Raw genomic sequence first — 22,687 nt, forward strand, 5'->3', positions numbered from 1 at the left:
GGCTAGAAGGCCAAATCCCAGCTCCTCTGCTACTTGGGTAAGTTGGTCTCTGCTTCACTTGGGTCATTTGTCAAGTAGGGATAGTGCCTCATAAGATTGAGAGAATGAGTGTAAATATGTGCACACAAATGGAAAGTAGGGGCTCAGAAATAGACACATGCCTTAGAGACAAACATGCACACAGATTTTGGCCTATACAGTTTTAAACCTTTTTGGCCATACAGAAGTTTGCACACCAAAAGATGGATTCTTGTAAAATACACACCTGTGTTACCACTCCCCAAGTTAGCATAAAGGCCTTTATCAGCACCCAAAGCTGCCTTCACACAGCTACCTCCTCAGCCCTCCCCGCCAGCTCTCAGGGGCAGCCACTGGCCTGAGTCGCACCGCCATGGATGAATTTTGTCTGTGTGCTGAACAGAAGTGGTGTCACGCAGCATCTAAATTACACAACATTTTGCACATAAGTTAACAGGTCTTCGTGGCCCCTTTAACAGCCTGTGCTCTGGTGAGAGACACCAATGTTTGTTTTTAGGTCAGGAAGCAGTTGGAGGTACAAAAAGAGGTACCAACCAGTTGTCCCCCTCTTGCTGGCCCACTTTTCCCCGTGACCTCTGACTTCAAAATAAGACAAAGGCCCCAGGGATGGAGTATATAGCTCAGAGGTAGAGTGCATGCTTAGCATGCACAAGGTCCTGGGTTCAAGCTCCAATACCTCCATTTAAAAAAATAATAAGATACTGACATTGCTATTATTAAAAAAAAAAAGTTCAAAAAAAAAAAAAAAAAAAAGGCAAAGGCCCAGGGTTTACACAGCTCTAGCAAGTCAAACTGGAAGACAGCCTCAGCGGCTGAGAAATCCAAGGCACGAAGTTGAGTAACTTACTGTGGTCCTTGATAAGGGATGTTGAGCTTGAGACCACAGAGGCCAGTGCTCCACTGGGCCTCACATCTCTTCACAAAACTTCTTCCGCACCTTCTCCTCCCTGGCCTGGTTCTTCCACAGCTCCACTCCCACCCACACACCCCCATGGACCTGCCCACTAGTCCCCATAGCTCTGGGTCTGATGGCACTTCTGAGGACACCCACTGCCCTTCTGGTCTTCCCTGGAGGATGGCTTCCAGTCCCTCTTCACCTCTTTGTGCCAAGAGCTGAGTCACAGACAGTGGGGCAGAGCGGGAACATAGCTCTGCTGAGCTGGGAGCTCCTTACGGGCTCCATGAGGGGGCCGTCAGGCAGTACCACCTCCCTCAGCCTCCACCTCCACCAGAAGAGAGACAAACCAAATACTTCAGTACCTCAATTTATTTTGCAGGAACAGCTGGGGACTTGAGACAAGAGAGGCCTGTGGTGGGAAAAAGGGAAGGAGCAAAGCAGGGGAAAGCAGCAGCTTCCAGGTGGGAGCAGACAGGAGGAAAGCTGTCAGACAGGACTGAAGGAAATTCTGGAGAGGGAGCCTGGGGAAGGGGCAGAGTGGAAACAGGGACATTCAAGGGTGTCAACCAAGAAGTAGATAGGGCTGGGGTCCAGTAACTCGGGGGAGGCAGGGAGGGCTGGTGGGCAGGGATGGGCATTGTCCCAGCTGCCCCTGGGTGGAAATTGGGGGGATGGCTGGAATTTGGCAGAATATTACTCCAGAGGTCTCCGCAGAATTTCTAAGAAATATAGAGCGCTCTGTTCTGAGGGTTATTGCAGAAATTCCGGAAGCAGCATCGAGAGAATATCCAGAAGCCAAGCACCGGAGAAGTGCGGGTGTACGAGCAATCACTCATCTGCTCCTTAGGACGACAGTCACTCACCATGATGTCAGAACCACTGTCTGCAGAGGGACGGCAGCAGTCAGTGACACGGAGGTCCAGGCAAAGCCTCGAACCCTCCCATCCCCTCACTCTGCATGGACTGACCACACTGCCCTCAAACCCTACCCTGGACCCCCCCAAACGCAAAGATTCCTGGAACTGGGCAGAGGCAGAGAGTGCCAGGAATTCACCAGCCATAAACTCTTCAGAAGTTTCCCAATGAAGATTGGTGAGAAAGGGCCATTTGAAATACAGTGATAGTTGGAATGGGGTGAGTTGGGACTTGCGGAGCGAAGTTGGGAGAACCAGCACTTTGGATGGGACCATGTAAGAAAAAGTTGGGAGATGTATTGGAGGTCAGATTGCAGAGGGGAGGTGTTTGTCATTTATTTTATGGATCAAAAGTAAGAGGATGTTCCTGCTGCTGTTATATATATTACTGGAGGGGGGAAATCTTTGTGCCCATGTCCAGGGATCGTCATTGCTGCCCTGCTTAAGAGAGTGAAAACTTAGAAGCAACCTAAAGGTCCAGTAGGGGGATGAATAAATTGTCTCTGACATGCCCATGCTGTGAATACTACGCGGCTGGACAGCAGAACAAGGAAGCTAGTTACAAACTGGTATGGAAACATCAAGTTCCCATAACTGTTAAGTTTAAAAAACAAGTGCAGAACAGTGTTTACAGTAGTATGCTACTCTTTGTGGAGGAAAAAAAAAAGAGGTGAAAAGGAGTAAACAGCATATTTGTATAGGTGGGATGTGCATAAAAGATCACAGAAAGGATAATAAAGACATTTTTAAATAGTTTTTTGCTGTTTGTGCTTGAGAGCTGAATGGATTGGGCCAGGTGTGGGAAGGAGACTTCTCTTTGATACCCCTGAATACTCTGATATGGAACCACACCTGTGCATCAGTTGTTTGAAAAGTATCATGAAAGGATTTGAATGAAAGCAGTTGTGAACAGCAGTTGATAAGAACACCGTCTCTGGAGCGACCATAAACTGTGTGACTCAGCCTCTAGGAGATTTGTGCAAGGCTCTGCACCTCTGTTTCCTCCTCTGTAAAATGGGGATAATAATGTCTACCTCGGAGGGTTGTTAGTGCTTAGAACAGTGCTGGGCACATAGTCTGTGTTATGTGCTTATTAACTTGAAAAAGGTGAGGATTCGGGTAGAAGAGCAAGCATGAGGAACAAGGGAATGTAGTCAATTTCCAGCAAGTTGAAAAAGAGGTGGAGATGTCTAGAGGGCAATTTGATATGACAGTTTTGGCTAACATTCAGATTTAGGAGGATGCCATACATGGCTGCTAGGTGGAGCCAAAGAAAGATAAAATCCTCTTGGAGAGTAAAGAGCTAAGGACCAAACTTTGGTGAACATGAACTGTTAAGGGTTATGGAGAATAAGGCAAGACTCATGAAGGAGACTGGGAAGAAGCAGTGGAAGATGGAGAAGACTGATGCTGGCAGGAACTACTGCTGACAGATGGGGAGAAGGCAGCCTGAAGAAAGGCTTGTGGATCTGGTGATCTTGAGGGTCCCCTACAAGTCTGGGTGCTATGAGGAGGGTGAGCTGAGGAGGGAAGGAGAGTGGAAGTAGAGATAGGGAGTGGCTCTAAAGGAAAGGAAAGGAAAGACAGACAGTGATGGAATAGTATCTTAGAGCTGTGGGAACCAGACTTGGGGTACAGCCTAGAAGGCTGGTAGAGGCTCAGTTTGGGAACAGACTGGGCCCAAGACAGAAGGGGGAAAGCAGCTTACTGTTCTTTATGAACAGAGTCATGCAGCTGCTGCCGTGCGGGGCAAGGCAGATGTCAGATCCCAGAAGGCACCCCAACTCCTTGGTCTCCAAGAGGCATCGATAGCAGCGAAGGTATTTGTTTAACTGAGGCAGATAAGGGGGTTCTTGTTCATTAAGATTGAGCTGACCTAGAACATAGAGAAGCACTGATTTCAAACCCACCTAATTTCCAGGCTGGCCAACCCCACTGTTCCCTCCCACTTACCCATCTCAAAAAACCATAAAATTACCAATTCTTTAAAACCATCCGGCTAAATCTTCCATTAGAAGCCTTAGTGCTTGTTAAAAACCACCGTTCTCTGCTGTTATACCTCCTGAAATGAGGAACTCATTCATCCATTCATTCATTCACCATGTATTTGAGGGGCTAATGTGCCCAGCACTCTGCAAGCCTCTAAGTTCAATGGTTAGGCCAAGTCAGCCCATTCCAACTTTGGGTACCCCTGTTAGGACAGTTCTTCCTCTGTGACTTGGTGTCACAGTTCCCCACACTCCTCCACACTCCCAGACTCTCTTGAATATGCTTTCTTAAATCTGTAACATTCAGAAGTGAAAACACCAGCGTGGACCATCACAGGACAGGAAGAATCTCTGCTTTGTGTAGACAAGAGACTTCAAGTAGCCCACAGCCACATTCTTTGTTTGGTGGTCCTCTCATTGATCCAACTCATTTAATTTTGTCCACCAAAGCCCTCCTCTATTACATGCATATTCATCTCCCTCTTCCTCTGGTCCCAGGCCCAGACCACATGTTAATGAGTCCCCAGACCCGGCAGAGCACTTGGTGTGAAGCAGATGCTGAGCAAACACTGAATCCTGTTTCTGTGTAGATGGTACTTTGCAGCCAAATGAGGTTATCAGGTTGGATTCAGCCTTGTTCTACGTGGTGGATCCTAGTGCTGTCATCTGGTATGTTCGTCCAACCCTCCCTATTCTGTATTGTCCTCAGATATGAAGAGGTTCCCTTTAGTATATCCATTTAGGTCACTGCTGTTGAGTGAGACATCCCTGGGGAAGTTACCAGAAATCTCCCTCAGAATGAACATCAGTCCATTATCAGTCTGCAGGCATTATCCCACCAAGCCCACACATCCCATCTTTCCTCCTGCCTAGGTTTACCTGAACATCCTTGGAAGATGTACCCAGACACCTGGTGTCTGTGGATTTCTCTATCCAGCAGGCTAGGAGAACCTTCTGACCCCTTAGAGCCACTTACCAAATGCGAAGCTCATCGTGACCAGAATTATTAAGAGGACAGGGCTTTTCCTCTTAATGTACAGGGCTTGGGGGGAACTCAGATTCCGGCTACCTGCAGGGACTGCCATTAAGTTTATGACTTCCCATCAGCCTCTGGTTTGGCCTTATATTGGTGGAAGAGAAGTTGGCCAAGAGGGCAGGGAGAGGCAACACCTGTTTGGGGTAGAAATCAGTGCCAGAATGGCCAGAGGGACAGAGTGTCCCCACCCACAGCCTTTCTGGGGCCTAACATCCTGGCTTGGGGACAAGGGCCCAGCAACAGGGGAATGAGAGGGGAAACTTCTTTCATATTAATTCAACAGACATTCATTGAATCAGGTGTTGGAGATACAATATTTCACAAAGTCTGTACTCTGACAGAGCACACAGTCTAGTGCAGGAGGCAAGTCAACAAGCAATGATGGTGGGGAGTGCTTTCCGGGGGCACTTGGGCAGTGGAAACTACTGACCAAAGGGATTTCAGCAGAGGAGTAACAAGATCAGATTTCTGTTCATAAAGATTTCTGAGGCCGGGAAACCAGTTAGGACGCTATTCCTGAGTCCAGTCACAAGATGGCGGCCTGGTCTAGCAAAAGAGAGGGAAGCCGAGACGTGAATGATTCTGAGATAACATTTAGGAGGAAGACTGGACAAATTTGGACTTAAACTGAATGTAGGGTGAGGGAAAGGGGGATAGGCTTACAAAAGCAGGTGACTGTGATACCATTTTCTAAGATGGGAAAGACGTGTCAGAAATCCAAAAGCGCAATAAAAAATTTTTTTAAAAATAAAAGAAATCCAAAAGCGAGGACACCTGGGCCCCGAATGGTCATTCTCAGCCCAGTGCCTCCTGTGGGTTCTGGAAAGTAAGTGCCTTTCCCTACGCCCCCCTTTTCCGGGCCCGCCTCAGCTCTGCTGCAGGTCAGTGGGTCTGATCTCCGGCGCCCACAGGCTCCGGCGCTGTGCGCTCGAACTCCGCGGCTGGCTGCACCTCAGAGGTTTCGGGAGGACGAGAGGGCGGCCGCCAGCCCAAGTTTGGCTCTTGTCCCTGCCGCGGGGAAGCAACCTAGGAACGGCGTGCCGGGCATCAGGACCCAGGCGTCTGGCCCTAGCCGACACCCAGACACTACGCGGCTTCCCCAGAAGGTGGCACTGTGGCGCCAACATCCCTCCCAGACCAGGATTAGGAGCCCACGCAGCAACCAATGAGCGGCCGCCCACCCGCCTCAGGTGCGGTATCCACTTCCTCCGCCCGGCCTGCTGGGCCCGCCCCGACTGCTCTGTCGGCATCTCGTCAGGTCAGTCCCTCCCTCTCTGTGGGAGAAAGGGTTTTTGCTTTAAGGGTCGGTGGGCTGGGGGGCCGTGGGGGGGGGGTCCTCGGCTTCCAGGAACGCACCACCTGCTCCAGCTTCTGGTCTGGAGGTTTGGGGCGGGAACGTGCCCGAGGGTTCGCAGCTACTGTCTCGGACTACCCAAGAATCCTTCGGTCTCGGGGTGCTGATGAGGAAGATGGGAAGAAACGCACGGAGACACACCCGAGAAACACGGACGCGAAAACAGAAATACGAGAGGAAGACGCGCGCCACTGCACGCACCCCAAGAGCTTTGGAAGCAATTTTTTTTTTTTTTTTGATGGAGGACTAGGGATTGAACCCAGGACCTTGTGCGTGCTAATCACGCGCTCTACCACTGGGCTATACTACCCCCCACCCCCAAAAGCTTTGGGATGATAGAAATAAGAGAATTATTTTAAAGGAAAGTCAAGGTAATGGAGAAATGGGGAGGAGCACCGGCACCTATATAAATCTTTGTTGAATGAGTGACAGAGTGATAGATGAAAAGAATCAGACGGCGGGGACTGCTCTTGAAGCGAGGAGGGCAAAGGGGAGCAGAAGGGAATTTCACAGCGCCCTCTGAATCCCTCTTTCAAATATAACCGTAACGAAAAGGCTAAAGACTAGAGTTATGGGTGACTGAGGCAGGGGTCCCCCTGAGAAGTCCAAGAGGACTTGCCGTGGAGTTACATCGGCCACGCGCCCTAAGGGTCGCAGGAGCGAAGAGGCGGGTCGTATTTCGAGGCTGCGCTGGGTCTTCTTCGGAGGGGGTGGGGTCTTAGGGTTATTAATCCAGCCCTAGTTTCGTTTCGCTCTTCCCCTGTCCACGTGGCAGGGCGCGGCGGGTGAGCGCGCAGAACTGCCGGAGTTCGTTGCCACGGTGACGGGCACCTTGGAGGCTTTCTTGGGGTGAAGAGGCGGGGCGTTCCAACAGTCGCCATGGTGACAACTGCGGATAATGGTATCCAGACTGAGGGCCTCTCCCCCGGGACAAGGGATAGCTGCGGGTAAGCAGCTGAATGACCAAACAAAGGAGGTCGGGCTTGAGGACCCAACGCCACAGTTCGGGAATGGATCTGGGCAAACGAGGGGCCGGGCTACAGATAATTGGGCCCTCGAAAGCCAGGTTCTGTTAGGGAAGTGGCTGCGACTCTGCATTCTGGAGCGGAACTTAGAGAGGGGATATTTAATCTGAATATAAATGAATGAAAAAATGAATGACTGGGCTCCTGAGAGAGCTGGGAAGATTTGGTGATGGGTGGATGAGCTATCCCCAACACCTGCCCCCACCCCCCGGAACCCTCCACCCTCTGGTCCCTCATTCACTTGTGACAGCTGTGTAAGCAACACATGCCCCTCCCGAGGACGTAGAGCAAACCTTCTGCCCAAACATGCAGCCCAGAGCTGAGTCCAGCACCTCCCACTAGGAACAGTGCAGGGCGGGGCCTGGCCAATGAGGTGGCCCAGCCCCATCTCTTCTTCCCCGGATTCCAATCCAGTTGTTAGATCTCCTTTTTCCCAGTCTCCATTCCCTCTCCCAGTTTTCCCAGCAACTCTAGGATGCCTGGGCAACCAGGCCTCACCCGGTGCCCAGTACGGCAAGATCCAGAGCCCCAGCAGATTTAGGGTCTACATCTCAGCTGGTCTTCCCCTGAGACTGCGAGAACCCTGCTAAATAGGGTGAAGAGTGGACAGGGAGCTGGTTCCATCCTGGGGTAGAGGGTGGTTCTGAAAACACAGCTGCTGTGAGCCTTATCAGGTGGGGAGTAATCTGAGGCCCCTTGGGTGGGGTGGTCCAGAATTCAAATGTTGAACCTCACCTCTCCCTACTCACTTCAGGTATCCAAGGGCCCATCAGGGCATCCACTGTTCTCTATAGTTAGTACAGGAAGGAGTGAGGAGGGCAGTGGTGGTAGAGACAGATCAACAGAGTCTCTGGCGGCCATGGCCAGGAAGAGGGACTCCTTTGTCTCTAGGGTGTGAGAGGTGGGGCTGGGTACCTCCTGACTGCATTTAAGGAGGTTCTCTTAGCTGAACAAAGACTTGGTTTCCAGGAGACGACTGTCCTGGTGGATCTGGGAAGGTGAGGTTCAGCACCATGCCACTGGTCCCACAGCTCCATATTCCACACTTCCCATCCTGTTTGCTCCCTAGGACAGGACAGAGGAGATGGGTACCAGTATCTGCTCTCCAGTATTTGCTAAAGGTGGAGCATTCTGGAGCTGTGGCCACCTCCTCTCTTCTAACTCCAAGTAGTAAGCATCATGTTACCTGACAAGTCTCAGATCATTCCTTCTGGTGGAGACAAACTATGTCTCCCCTTAAGGAGCTGCTGAGCTGGTGGGGGCAGAGAGCCTCTGCCCCAGGGATAGCAGGGGAGCTTTGTACACTGAGGTTGGGGGACACACTGAAATTAGCCAGAGACTTTATCTAGTTAGGACATCAGAATATTGTTGCCCATGTTAAGTATCTTGTTCAAAACAGTGGACCCAGGGTGGTAAGCCTAGGGGCATTTCATCAGGGAAAAGAGGTTTCCAAGGGAAGAAAGTGGCCAGGCAACAAACGGATGGGTGGGAGAGGGACTCATTCTGTTCTGTGAGGTCCAAGGATGGGAAATAGGACAGAAGTTACAGGGAACCAATTTCCTCAGGTTCAAACTAAGAATATTCTAACAGCTGTCCAAAAAGGTAAAGTATGGCTCTCGGAGGACTTAAGTCTTTGTCATTCGGTCCTCAGTCCCTGGCAGACCCCATGTTTGTTGAATTGCAAAGAGGACATGAGGAGAGAAATTTGATGACATGGAGAGGAGAGTGTGCTGGGTTTGCTGCATAAGACACGGGGTGCAGGCCACTCCTCACTCTCTGTGGGAAAAGCAAGAGCTGAGCAAGGAAAACAGGAGGTACTGATGGGGAAACCATGTAGGCTGGACCTGGCGATCAATAGAAGAGCTGAGTAGGTGAAATCAGCTACTAGAAAATACTTTGTAAACAACAAAGCTCATGAGTTGTAAGCAAGAGGAGGCAACCACGGGCTCCTGGGGTGGTGGTACGCAGGAAGGACTAGGCAGGGGCCAGGGAGGAGGCAGAGTCGTGATAGTACTAGGCACGCCAAGGAGAGGAAGGCCTTGGGGACCCACTGCATGACGGCAGCTCAGGTTGGGGTCTGAAGGCCTGGGGTGACAGCAGAGACAGGGCGGGTTAAACTGGCTGTCTGGAGTTGGGGTTTCCCAAAGCTCCCCACTCCCAGCCTTGGCTTCCTGGATACCTGGGAAGTCACATTATTAGCCAGCCAGTAGAAAAAATACCTTTTTATTAATTATTAGGAATAATCCATTCATTTAATGCAGGGCGTGTGTCCAGGAGACTTAGGTACTGCAGGACGGAAGAGGGGAACCGTGCAGGAGGAACAGTGAAAAGGGGGATGGCCCCCCGCCTGCCACAAACTATAAACAGCAAAATAAACACAAAGAATCACAAATAATGGGGTCCTTCCTTGTGTCTCCTCCCATCCATTCTTCCAGAATGACTCCCACTGTGGTCCCTAGAGGTGCCAGGGCATCTGGAAATTCTGGGCTGGGAGTGGGGTGCAGTGTGTGGCCTCGAAGTTGTGCAGATGCTTCTGAGCCTGAGGGGAGAGGGTGGGACAGGTGGGGTGCAGAGCACGGACACCCTCCAAACCCACTGCCCACTCTACAAAAGATGTCGCTTCCAATGCTTATGGGGTACCCTGTTCCCAAGCCCCACATGTGCCCCCTGGCCATTCAGGCACCCCCTTCCTGCTTCCCACCCTGGAGCTCACCAGAAACAAAGCCAGCTGCCGCCGTCCATCCACACTCATGTCCTCCCCTGCAGAGAGGACACGCTCAAACTTGGGCCATGCACCTGGGTGTTCATCCCCAGCCCCCTCTCCTGCCCCGGGACTCCTTACCTACACTCCAGGGGAATTCAGGCCCGTGTTCGGCCTGGTAGGAGCGGAGAACGGACAGGCACCAGTCCTCCTCCACCTCCCATCGGCTGTAAATCGAGGCTGGTTATGGAGAGAGAGGAGTGCCCATCAGCAACCTGGCCCTGCTAGGCCCCCAACAAAGGCCTCAGTGGGTCCCCTCTCACCTTCCTCCAGCTGTGAGGAGGCCTCCAGCCACTGCCTCACCACTTGAAGACCCTCCTCTGCCATCACACGGGGATACCTACAGAGGGAGCGCCAAGGCAGGAGGTCGGGACCCAGTTCTCTGCACTCCTTATCCCTGACCCTTCTCCCCGCCCTCCTTGCGCTGGTGACGGCACACACATACACCCTGGCTCTCACCGATGCTGCAGGAGCTTCAGCAGGAGGTCATTGCCTCGGTTAGACATGATATCCTCAGGAACCCTGGAGGGTGAGAAGAATGTACACTGGAGGGGCTGGAGGCTGGGGAGGGAGGGTCTGGACACCTGGGTTTCTGGAGGGCAGAGGGAGGAGGGACAACTTCCTAGCTGTCTCTGGGATCCAGGAGGGCAGAGGTTCCCAGGCACTCACGTGGTGGTGATGATCTCATCCTTGGTTCTGCGGATCAGCAGCACAGGGCCCTGGTACCTTCAGAGGACAGTGTAGTAGGGAGGGAGAGTTCAGAGGGAGACAGGTGACACTGCCACCCCACCCCTACACTGGCTGCATTCTTACCCCCTGCTACAGTAGGGCCCCTTCACCCAGGCAAGCCCTTCACCCAGGGCTGAGAGTCTGAACACTTAAGAGTGGGCATTGCTCAAAGGCAGGCCTTGCTGGGAGATCCCTGCTATGCCAGGTATGAACTGTTTGGTTACCAGATCATGGGAGGGTCCAGGATCCCAGGGAAGCTGGGAGGGGTTGGGTCTGCTGGGGTGATGGCAGGGTCACTCAGGGGATGTGGGTCAGTGGCCTTTTGCCAGCTTGCACTTTACTACTAATTTCAGCATTTGAATACGCAGCACCATGTCTATGGTGGGGTGAGGCGGGGGAAAGGTGTTATATGCCGGACACTGGCCTGCCCTCACCTGCACAGCTGCTCCGCGTTGTTTAGATTGAGATGCTGCCTCACGGTCCTGGTCACCAGGCCCCCTAGAGTGAGATAAAAGTGAAGCGACAGCAGAGACAAAGCCCCTGCCCAACACAAAGGTCCCTACTGTTCATGGAGATAGAAAACTGAGGTCCCCAGACAGGGGAGTCCTCCTGCTTCTCAACAGGGTGACCTACTCCCCACCCACAGAAAGGGGAACCATCTCCAATTAGAACAGCTCCCAGTTCCAGCCCACCCCTTCCCTGCACTCACTCCAGCTGTCTGGCATGACCTTCAAGGCCAAGGGCACCAGGTCATCAAAGGAGGCATCCAGGATCACGGCACTAATGTCTGGATAAGACATGGCTGCCCACGTAGCTGGTACCAGGACAGGGAAGAAGGGTGATGATCAAGGGGCTTCTGCCCACCACCCCCACCCTCATCCCACTGATCCTGTAGGCGGACCCCATCCTCCCTACTAAGTTAGTCCCAGGTCTCTCCTTAACCCCTCACTTCAGTCAGCCAGGGCTCTGCCTGGAGAGGATGGAGAGAGAACAAAGTGCACTGAAGACAATACACACAGGAAACATTCACTTCCCTGACCTCCCCATCCCAGGACCCAGGTCTACTTCTTTTAATAACTGGGCACAAGGGTGGAAGGAAATATGAAGTGTATATGAATAGGATACCTTCCTCCAGACCCACTCAGAGATCCCAGTTCCATTCCTTTCTTTAAGCCTCCACCCCACTCCTGGGCCACCAGTGCGTTTCCCCACCTCTCCTGGGTTGTGGGGTAGCATGGAGATGGCATGAATGTGCCTGCGCTGTGGGGGTAGGAGAGAGGCCGTTACCGGTGAAGCCGCCAATGGACCAGGCATAGAGGATGATGTCCTGGGGATGGAAGCCCAGGCGGTGGATGGCAAACTGGACCACCACATCCACGGCATTGGCCTCATTCTGCGGGAACGGCACCCCCTGCAGGAAGAAGGGCAAAGGGTGCTGAGTGGGTCAGCACCAAAGGCTGGTTTGCCTGCCACCCCCACCCTTCCAGCATGGACCCTTCCTGCAGCTACCCTGCAACAGAGAAGATGGAACTGCAGCTCTGAACAGACATTTCAGAGTGCTACAGTCTTATTTCATGGAAGAATAAATCTGTAGTCTTATTTCATGGAAGAATAAATTTCTGTCAGTGGCATTTAAAAAGAAGAAAAGAGTGGGGGAGAGTACAGCTCAGTGGTATAGTGTGTGCTTAGCACGCATGAGGTCCTGGGTTCAATCCCTCATACCTCCCTTAAAAATAAATAAATAAACATAATTACCTCCCCCTCCAAATAAAAATAAATGTAATGATAAAAAAAAAAATCAGTAAAAAGAGGGGGAAAATACCCTAAAAAAAAAGAAAAGAATAGGGTGGTGGAAGGGGCTCTTCTCTCTAGAAACCAGTCATTTACAGCAAGGTCCTCCCTCCCCTGCTCCTGCCAATCCCTCAGTGTGAGAGAAGGGGGCTTGCAGCCCCTTGCTCTTGGCACCCAGGTCACAGTGAGTGGGAGACCCCATAGAAATATACATGACTTTCCCTGACTCCAGGAGCTGACCAGAGGGAGACAGACCATCATTCAGGAAGAGGAAGGGATTCTAGAGAAGGTCTCACCGTGCTTCCAGCAAAGCCTGGATGATTCCAGCCCAGGACTGAATATCCAGCTGTAACACAGGGTATGGAAGGGCTGGAACTTTACTGCCCACGTCCACCCCCTGCCCCAGCTCTGGAAGAAGGAGCCACAGGACAATGGAGCCCTAAACAGCCCCCAACTCAGGCAAATAACTCCAAGCGTTCCCAGAATGGAGACATGACACCAAAGGTTCTGAGGCAGCAGAAGGGAGAGATACGTGATTGTTGGGGGCGGAACAGAACAAGGAGCATAATGAGGTTAGGGACACAGCCCAAGGGGAGGGATGTAAGTTTAGCAAAGCAAATCGGGAATGCACTTTGCCCCAAAGGCAAGGGTCTAAAACCTCTCCCAGAGAAAGTGGTTAGGCCCTGGGAAGCTGGGGACATTCCATTCCAAGGGGCAGAGATAAGAGGCCTGAGGCATGGGCCTACCTTCCAGAGGTGTGGAGACGCAGCCCACCTCATAGAAGCCCGCGTTCCCCTCACAGCAGATCACCTACAGGGGGAGCAGGAAGGAGCCAAGTTGGAACCAAACATCCCCCTAGTGGCAGGGAGGGCAGCCTGTGGGAGCTTCCTAGGGAAGAGGAAAGCTCACGTTTCTTGTTCTCTCCAAGGGGAATGGAAACATCTCATTTCACAGGGTCCATGAAGTGAGAAGAAAAGTGCTTAGCAAGCTGAGCCCTCAGAGAAAGAAGAATGATCTGAGTTGAGATGCTCAACCCCTCCAGCACAGTGTCGTTTTTCCTTGGAAGACCACCACCTGGATAGCTCTCAGGATGGGATTATGGATGTTTTTTCCCTTTCTGGTTTCTGGGCCCATTTTTTCTGTGACTGTTCTTTCATGTGGTATGCCAAGTGCTTTCCCTTTCCCTCCTGGGCTCCAGACTTGTGGCTAGATATACTCTACTGGTGCCCGAAGCCAGAGCCCAGATATGGTGGGACTTACGTAGACCCTCACAGCAGCTGGGCAGAGCCAGGACTAAAGCCCAGCTCCCTGTACTGCTGGCTCAGTGCTCGTTCCAGGGCTGTGGCATGGATGCAGGAGACTTCGGAGCAAGGCTGCCTGGGTTCAAATCCCAGCTCTCCCACTCACTAACTGTGTGATCTGGGGAAGTTATTCTGTGCCTCAGTTTCATCTGTAAAATGGGCTAATATAAACGGTACCTACCTTACAGGGCTGCTGTGAGATCAAACATATGCCCTGCATGTGTACGTGCTGTCTCAGCAGCAACTGTTACGATGATGACTTTTTTGATCCTTGCGTGTCAGCTCCTACTTCTTCATCTATTTCCCTATCACAGGGATTTCCTGCACCAAGAGGTCTTTAGGGTGTAGCTGGGAGATGGGGTTATCCCCACTGTGCTTCCTTAGGGGCTGTAGAACTGAGATCCCCAGAACCCCCACTGCCCTCCCCACATTCTGCCTTTGCACTCCCTGCTCCCTCTCACCAGCTTCTGTCCCTGGGGCTCAGCTGTCCCCCGTCGGTCCACAAACATGGTGTCAATCTCGTTGCCGTCACAGGCCAGTAACTTTGCCCGGCGCCCGTTACACTGAGTGTGCGAGATGCAACAGCCAGGTTGGACGGGCAGGAGGCCACATCCCAGGTCAGGGAAGAAAGGCTGTGGAGGGGAAAGGGAAGGGGAGCCTTACCTCTTCTACCAGCCGGGCCTGGCCCTGCAGCAGCACAGGCATGAGGGCCTTCTGGAGCAGATACACTGAGCCAGGATACAGCATCCGGCGCCCCAGCGTGTGTGCCACCAGGTAGCTGTGGGGAACATGGGTCTAATGAACCCCCAACCCCAGTGGGGCCCTGGCACCATCCCAGCCCTAGCACTCACAGACTCTGGGGCCTGCCTCACCCTTGACCTTCACAGGTTCATTTTTCCCCTTTCAGGACTTAATGAAACAATAATATATGTACCAACTTTTCAAACTTTTTCACGGCAACTTTTCAAAGATACTTTATATCATGGCCTGGTACATGCATATGCACATATAATACTGAAAGTTTTATGAGATAACACTTTCTATATACGATAAGTAAAAGCAAGGTAATTAACAATTATGATTCTGATAATATATAAATACAATTTATTAGAAGTCCCAAAATAGGCAATACTGATCACTGCGACATTCCCAATGTCTGCCATGTGGTAAGTGCTAAAAGCCTGGCACAGAGTAGGGGCTTAATAAATATTTCTTGAACAAATGTACTAATCTAGACACAAAAGATGTGGCAGGTGCTGTTCCTGAAAAAGACAGTTAAGCAGTTCCAGTTAATCCTGAAGTAGGATTTGTCCCCAGAACAACACTGTACAACCCCTTCCAACAGCCCCCTCAAAACCTCACACTTGGCTTGCCCCTCTGGTCAATCAGCACATGGTCAACAACCGACCACTAAGTCCACCCCTTCCTTGGTAGCCCACAACCCACCCCCCAGGCCCCAGCGACAGAATTCCCACAGTGCTGCTCCACTGTAAGATCCGGGTGGTCACTGGTGTTACTTCAGATGTCATCAGTGCCCACAACTACACTTTACTTGGGCCTCACCTCGTGCTCCCAGGCACCCAGGCAAGGTGGAAGCACTTCTGAATATGTTACCTACTTAATCTCACCAACCCTGTGAGCAAGTTGTTCACGGAGACAGAAAATGTAGCTCCTTCGAGGAGGAATGACCAAGGAGCAGAGGGGCCAGGGTAGGGCCGCAGCTGCCACCAGACCCTGCTGCGCTAAGGCTATGGGTTCCCTCCCCACCTGCAACCTCATTCTTCCTTCTCAGCCTCCCTGAAACAGCTTCTGAGTCAGACACAACTGCCTTGTGTCCCAGCTCTTCACGCTCCTCCTGTGAGACTCTGGATATCTGACCCTCTTCTTTTCACACAGAAACGTGAATCAAAATTACTCGGCTACAAATAATACGATGTATACAACATTCGGCTCAATAACTGACAGTTATCTAACAATGGAGCACCCAGTCCCAGAGCCTGCGCCCCATGCCCCTCCACCCCTGCCAGCCTCTGCTCCCTCTGCTCCCCACCTGGTGATCTGACAGGGCAGCTTCTTGACCCGGTCAAGGAGGGTGTCTGCCGTCCCCCGGTGCAGAGGCTCTGGGCGGAGCAGGGCCACGCCCCGGCAGGAAGGGCCCCCTTGGGACTCCTTCCTGAAGAATGGAAAGATGCAGGGGAAGACGGGGTCAGGAGCAGCAAGCTGGACGTCTGAGGTCTGATGGACAGTGGGGTCGAAGAATGAGGAGACGGCACTGGAAGGCAGGCACTGGAACCCAGAGAGGGTGGAGGTGGGGGACAGGTCAGAGTAGGGATGGAGCGAAAGAACTGGGGCCTCACCGGCTGCTGGGTTCTTCCCAGTGGAAGTCGACTGGCCAGCTTCTGAAGTCAAAGTTGTAGTTGGCAAGCTGCCTCTGTGGGAGGTCGAGAGAGAAGAGGGAGACCATGAAAAGGGGAGTAGGTGGAGGCCCACCTACCCACCCTCGACACTCGCATCATCCAGGGGACTGGTCCCCACACATTGCAGGGAGACAAGCAGAGGTTGACACTCTCCGGTTCACAGATGGAAAGCTCTGCCAGGGCCAGAAAAATCAAGCAAGGGAGGGTTCCCTAGCAGACACACAGGCCAGCCTGTCTGCCCTTGTCTAGAAGCGAGACCCAACACTCTTTGCTTTTCTAAAATCTAAGACTGACTCACCCCCAGAAAGGGTGGCTGGAGGTGCTGGTGCTTTGGAAGGAAGGGATGGGGGCTTGTTGGCTGGTAAGGCTCCCTTTCCCACCTGGGTCCTATACATGATGCAATCCTGAAGGATCAACATGTCTGTCCCAAGGTGAGGAGGGAGGGAAGGGGAAAGTCACACCCACAGTAGCTCCTTTGCACCAGGCCACCACTTGAATGAAGCCTCTCTGACTGTTCCATCCTCATGGCCACCTCCCTTCCCTCAACTCCTGCAGCCACGGGCCGTTGATGCCACCCAGACCATCTGTGCCTCTGTTCACCCCACTGAGTCAGCCCCCGTGCTTTTTGAGGGCAGCAAGAGCGGTGTCTTCCACTCTGCCGTATTCCTTCCCACACCCCGAGAGCTCCCCTGCACTCTATTTTGAGAATAGTTTTTTTACTTTCTGTCACAGGAATTTTTTGACATTTTCAAAAATAGCTGGACTAAAAGAGAGCAATAGAAAAACTGTACAGAAATGTAAATGGCAAAACAAAACAAAATGAAGAAAAGCCCATTTCAGGCAAGCTCTGTTCAGACCTGGACCCAAATGCTCTTAGTCACTTCCCTGCTCTGTGACTCTGCTTGGGTCATGTAACCTCTTTTTGCCTCTGTTTCCTCAGACATATAAATAAGGGCAATAATGCCACCTTATGCGGTTGTGTGAGGACTAGAAATGGTGTATCCCAAATGCCTCAGCCGGCGGCATGGCAGAGCATCATTACACAGCTCCGTAAGTGGTGGTGTGGGGTGACCAGTAATATGATGACAGTGGTCATAGCTGTTTGATCCCAGAAACCCCTTTGCTCCAGGAGAGAGCTTTATAAAGCCCCAAGGCCCCTTCTCAAAGATAATCACACTCCAGCAGTGGCAGGGCTGGAACAAGTCCAAGGACAGTCTGCCCTGGCTTTTGTCCCTCCTGGCGCCAGACAGTACTCCTGGGCGTGAGAATGGATATACCTGTCCATCTCGTCCTATCCCTCAACAAAACCAGCTCAGTGTTCAATGCACACAGCAAAAAATAAACAGACATTTACAGAATGGGCCGCTGTGATGAAGAGAAAACCCCTTTCTAAGAAACACTGTGGAATGTTTCACATCTAGACAATTCTTGCAGGTGGAGGGTGGGGGATTGTTCTAGTGGAATATTTCATCAGAAGTGGGAGGGTGGAAAAATTCCTCGGGTGGACAGGTCACTTGTGGAGGGGAGAGGGGATCCAGTGACATGCAAGCAAAACACACCCCTGCACCCAACAGAAGCCGGACCAGTGCTCCGGGGAGGCAGCGGCACCTCTCACCTTGTTTTCCGCAGACTGGTCCCTATGTGTCGCCTCCAAGATGGTGATGAACTGCCGGTACTGGGGGTTGGTCCAGCGGCCGATGCCTGGTGGAGAGAGGATAGGAAACCATGTTAGGAAAACTGGGAAGCAAGATGAGTAGGTTTCAGGAAGAGAATTGGAGCTGGAGAAGACCCTGGAAGAAGAAGTGGGAGGAAAAGGAATAGAGGGCCCTGGAGCTGGGGAGATAGGAGACCTAAGCCAACTCCCTTTCTCCGTAATCCTCCGAAAGCATTCGTCCCCTAACTTCTCCTGTTTTTCTTTATAGACTATCGACCTTCTACCCTCCAGGACGTTCATTCTCCCCAGTCATAAAACACTGTCACACGCCCGCACGCTTCGCCCTTGCTAACATTGGGTCTCTCTTCTTTTCACTCCACCCATCCCTGATGCCACCCTTCCCTCTTTTCTGTATAGTCCAACTCCCTGTCATCTGGCTTCACAGCTTTTGCTCTTGCCCCATAATTATGTCCTCGCTGAATCTGAGTCCCCTTCCTTGTCCTCATTCTCATTTAACTGTGCCACCCAGCACTCCTCCTGTCCCTGGGGATTCCTTTCTCTTCTGCTTCCTGGGTCCATCTTTGCCTCATTCAGTTCCTGGACTGCTCCTCTCCTGCCTCCCTTCTACGTCCCTCTCGGAATCGAAAGCCATTCCTAACACTGGGCTCTTTTCTCTCCTCACTTGGCCCCTCAGCGATCGCACCTGCTCTCCCATGACTGCCAAGGAGTCTCAAACCCTGACTTCTCTGCTCCCTCTGACCCGAAGGAGTCATGCCCCAGGCACTGCTCTGATGTGGGAGAAACAGCAGGAAACGAGCGAGACACACGGGTCCGGCCCTCAGAGAGCTGGCCTTTCTGTTGGGGGTGGGGTGGGGCTGGGGAAAGACAGTAAATGAGTAAACAGGAACATTTCAGAGAAGCGTAAGTGCTATAAAGAAAACAAAACCAGAATGAACTAGAATGCTATGTGTTATCAAGGGGAGAGCCCCCAAACAATACTGAGAATGAAACATGCTGCAGGATGATTCGGATAGAATGATGCCATTTGTGCTAAAAAGGTAAAATGCGCCCCCCCAAATGCTACATATTGTTTATACTCACCATGTCGCAGACTTTAAAATGCCTATTTTTTTCATATTTGAAAACTCTGAAATCAGTGTGTGTTTTACAATTTATAGCTGCTTAGATTTAATGGAATGAGGTATATATTGTGTAAAAGTAAAAAATATGGACCAGGAAGAAAACCTACACCAGATGACAGTGGCTACTTCTGGGGAAAGAGGAACGTGTGACTGGGGTTAGATTTAGGTGGGAATGTCAACTCTATCTGTAATGCTTTAGTATTTTACTGACAAAACGTATTTGAAGCAATAGCACAAAACACAAACATTTTAGTTCTTTTTGGTATTTTGTTCTCTGGACTTCTCTGTACTGAATTTTTCCCCCAGATTAAAAAAATGAAGAGGAGTGGGATCTATTTTTAGGCAGGGTGATCAGGGAGGGCCTGTCTAAGGAGGGAGCCCAGCCCCATGGTGATCAGGAGACAGAACAAGCAGAAGGTCCTCACCTTGGGCTGGACCCACCTGTAGCCATCCAGCTCCTGACCCCACCACTCCCTTCTCAGGACCCCCCTCCCCCAGTTTTCATCATGTGCACCCACCAGAGGGCAATGATTTGGTTTGTCTCTCCATTTTTAAAATTGTGAGATAATAACATATGTACATAAAACATACATTCAGCTTAAAAGATACAAACATTCATGTACCAATCACCCAGGATGAGCAAGAGAACAAAGCCATCTCCCGCCAGGAGGCCTCCTTGGCCTGTTCCCTCCCCACTCCAGGTAAGCAGTCTCCTGACTTTCAAGATACCCATGCCTGTGATTTTCTTTAGTGTTTCACCACTTAGATCTGCATCCCTGTTGAACTTCATATAAATGGAAACATACTGCATAAACTATTTGGTGGTCAGCATCTTTCACTCAGCATAACACCTCTGAGATCCATCTGTGTTGCTGAGTGTAACTCTACAGTCTGTGTGTCTGCCTTGCTCTATGGCGTTCTGTTGCAGGACTATACCCCCTAATGTATTTATCCATTCTGCTATTCGGGGCCATGCAATCCAGTTAGGGTTATTACAAACATATATATGGATATATATGGAACTGTTGTAGGGTATATGCATCTTTTCTAGGTAACAGCAAATGTTTCTGCCAATTATTTGTTTCTATTTACGACTCAAGCCCTTTAAGGAAAAGATCATGCCTTGACCATTAATTACTCCCCCTCAGAGACCAGCACCAAATTATATTTGCAGAAGGTACTTAATGAATATTTACCCAGTGATGGTATGTCCAAACCAGATCCCTCTCCACCTACCTCGGAGGCAGGCCACTCCTGCCAGTAGTAGAAGCAATGTCCCAGCATAGTGAGAAAATGGCACCACTTTGGACAAACTCAGGTAACCTGGATGGGAGAGGGATTATGTGAGACGCTTTCCCCCTTGACCCTCAGCTCCTTTCCCAGTTTGGTCCCAATCTCCACCCCACACCCTCTTTGGGGGACAGCCACACCCTCAGAGGAAGAAGATGCCTGATGGAAGAGGGAAGCCAAGCCATCCTCACAGGTTCCCTTTCCCCTTTAGGAGATGGGCTCAGCTGCCAACAACCTGCCCATTTCCTGTCCCACCACCTTGGAAACCACACTGACCTTTCCTGTACAAGTAGAAGAAGGCGAAGGGAGAGGAGTAATAAGAGATGGACCAGAAGACTGAAGCCTGCAGCAGAGAGACAGGGACAAGCAATCAATACACTCACACACATGCACGCACACACAAGTCTGCCATTTCCAGGCCTAGGCTCTGAGCAAAGTGGATAACCTGAAGGATAGTATCATATCAAGTACCTACTCTGTGCATGACACCATGCACACAGTAGGTGCTCAATAATTTGTTGAAAAGCAGTGTGTCAGAGCATAACACAGGCTGGGAAAACTAGGTACAGCTTCTATTTTCTTCATCTAGTCATCTCCGGACATAATTTCATCACATCTGAAGGCCAGTCTCTTTTTCTACTCAAGTCAATCAAGCCTCTTCAATCAGCTCTGCTCAGGACAGCCCCTGGCCTGGTCCCCAAGAGATGCACAAACGTCACCACAGGAACCTTGCCAGAGACAACAGCTGTCTCTGCAGCCAAAGAGGTTAGTTGCCAGGGAGGACAGGTCACTGGGGACTGCAGGACCCAGCACCTGGGGATGGTTCCAAGAGTAAAGGGTTTCCTCGTGGCTCAGGCTGCCCCAGAGAAAGCAGTGCACATGCCAAAGGGGAGTACCAAGTATGCGCGTTTGAGAGCCGTCTATGTGTGTGTGTTGGAGATGTCTGCTGCAAAGCCCAGAGCATTCCCCACCCCCAGGGGCGCTGCCTTCTCCTAGGCTGGGGAGGAGGAAGTTCAGGAGGGCAACTGGCTCTGAAAAGATGCAGTAGTAGTCTCAGATGCCCGGGGCAGACATACCAGTGCCAGGATGCTGTCAGCATGTTTCTCGAGGGCACGGGGCTGATAGTACGTATCCTGCCAAAACAGATGGTGGAATTAAGGACCCCGCTCATTGACAAGTTCTCCCTCTTCCCTTTCAGAAGCCCTGATGTGTGTCCTTTGGTTCTAGCCCCCAAAGCCATCTCTCCTGGGACACCTCTGGCTCCCAAGGAAGCCTCCCTTCCCCATCACAACTGAAAGCCTGATTTCCCACTCCAGACCATAGGAACAAACACGGGGGGCTGGACTTGGAAGGAAAAGTGAAAGCAACATTGGACGACTCTTGTTTTTTCACAACGCAGTTTTAAATGGGTTGTTTGCATATGGGAGAGGGGTTAGAGAAGGAAAAGACACCATGACAACTTTTAAAGGGAAAGAAGAGCCAGAAATAAGAGTGGGTTTTTGTTCGTTTGTTATTTAGGAGTAGGTGTGGCTGGAGGTGGGCAGTTTGCAGAGGACAGTAAACATAATTTGAGACTCCCGATAAAAAGGAAGACAACATTTACGGGCACAGCCTACCACCACCCCAGCTTTCAGGAACGCAGTGATCCTGGGGTCTCCAAGGTAGGCTGGGTGTGGGGTGAGGGGAGAGCGGATACACGATACGTTGAAGAAATCATTTTGAAATTCAAGGCCGGGGAGGATAAGCGGAACCGAGTGAGGCACTGAGTAAGAAGAAATGGAGAGCGTGATGGCAAAATCACCCAGCTCCGGAATCCGCGCAGGGTCTCTTCCAGGACTTTTAAGAGTCAATTGGGACCGGCAGGAACCACGACGGGTAGGGTGAGAGGCCGCGAGAGGAAAAAGGAGTGGTAGTCAGAATGAGAAAGCACTGGCAAACAGCGATAAAGCAGACGGCCAGTCCACAGGCGTGACTTTAACCCAGGAAGCACAAAGAGCGCAGACTTTGCGGACAACTGGCTTGACAAGCAGGCTCCCCCTATTTCCAATAATGGGCGCTTCTGGGGATCAAAGGCCGCAAAGGGGTTTGGGCCATACTATGTTTTTAACCAGGGGAGAACTCGACTCACCCAGGAGCTGGAAGGGGGGGTAGTGACTGAAGTTGGAGTCCCAGGGACGCCGGACGGGGCCCTTTCAGAGTCCCTTTCCCGGTAGATTTTGTAGAGCCGGGGGCCTAGGACGCAGCTCAGCAGCTTCGCCATGGCCCCGGGCCGGGCCGCTGCTCTTCCAGCAGCAGGTCCCCCTGCCGGCCCCGCCCTCCCCCGGCCTCTAAGATGTTGCGTGCCCTTG

General features: G+C 51.5%; 2 protein-coding genes and 1 long non-coding RNA gene across 3 annotated transcripts; 1 reads left to right on the forward strand and 2 right to left on the reverse strand.

Moving 5' to 3' along the window:
• Positions 1–1,272: 1,272 nt before the first annotated feature.
• LY6G5C (lymphocyte antigen 6 family member G5C) lies at positions 1,273–4,696 on the reverse strand. Its single transcript, XM_031435549.2, has 3 exons — positions 4,679–4,696; positions 3,560–3,761; positions 1,273–1,820 (listed from the first exon to the last, which is right to left on the reverse strand). Exons 1-3 carry the CDS (start codon positions 4,694–4,696, stop codon positions 1,657–1,659), a joined length of 384 nt encoding a protein of 127 aa, XP_031291409.1. The 3' UTR covers positions 1,273–1,656.
• Positions 4,697–6,018: 1,322 nt separating this feature from the next.
• On the forward strand, positions 6,019–9,797 carry LOC135318615 (uncharacterized). Its single transcript, XR_010376843.1, has 2 exons — positions 6,019–6,133; positions 7,005–9,797. It is a non-coding gene; the product is annotated as an uncharacterized LOC135318615 (long non-coding RNA).
• ABHD16A (abhydrolase domain containing 16A, phospholipase) lies at positions 9,462–22,665 on the reverse strand. Its single transcript, XM_031435051.2, has 20 exons — positions 22,468–22,665; positions 21,416–21,472; positions 20,616–20,682; positions 20,286–20,372; positions 17,869–17,954; positions 16,194–16,267; positions 15,887–16,009; positions 14,500–14,614; positions 14,298–14,399; positions 13,282–13,345; positions 12,832–12,881; positions 12,032–12,155; positions 11,454–11,558; positions 11,179–11,242; positions 10,685–10,741; positions 10,475–10,537; positions 10,279–10,355; positions 10,097–10,195; positions 9,968–10,014; positions 9,462–9,793 (listed from the first exon to the last, which is right to left on the reverse strand). Exons 1-20 carry the CDS (start codon positions 22,597–22,599, stop codon positions 9,710–9,712), a joined length of 1,677 nt encoding a protein of 558 aa, XP_031290911.1. The 5' UTR covers positions 22,600–22,665; the 3' UTR covers positions 9,462–9,709.
• Between the last annotated feature and the right edge of the window lie 22 nt (positions 22,666–22,687).

The sequence above is a fragment of the Camelus dromedarius genome, chromosome 19, assembly GCF_036321535.1.
Source record: "Camelus dromedarius isolate mCamDro1 chromosome 19, mCamDro1.pat, whole genome shotgun sequence".
Lineage (NCBI taxonomy): Eukaryota > Metazoa > Chordata > Mammalia > Artiodactyla > Camelidae > Camelus > Camelus dromedarius.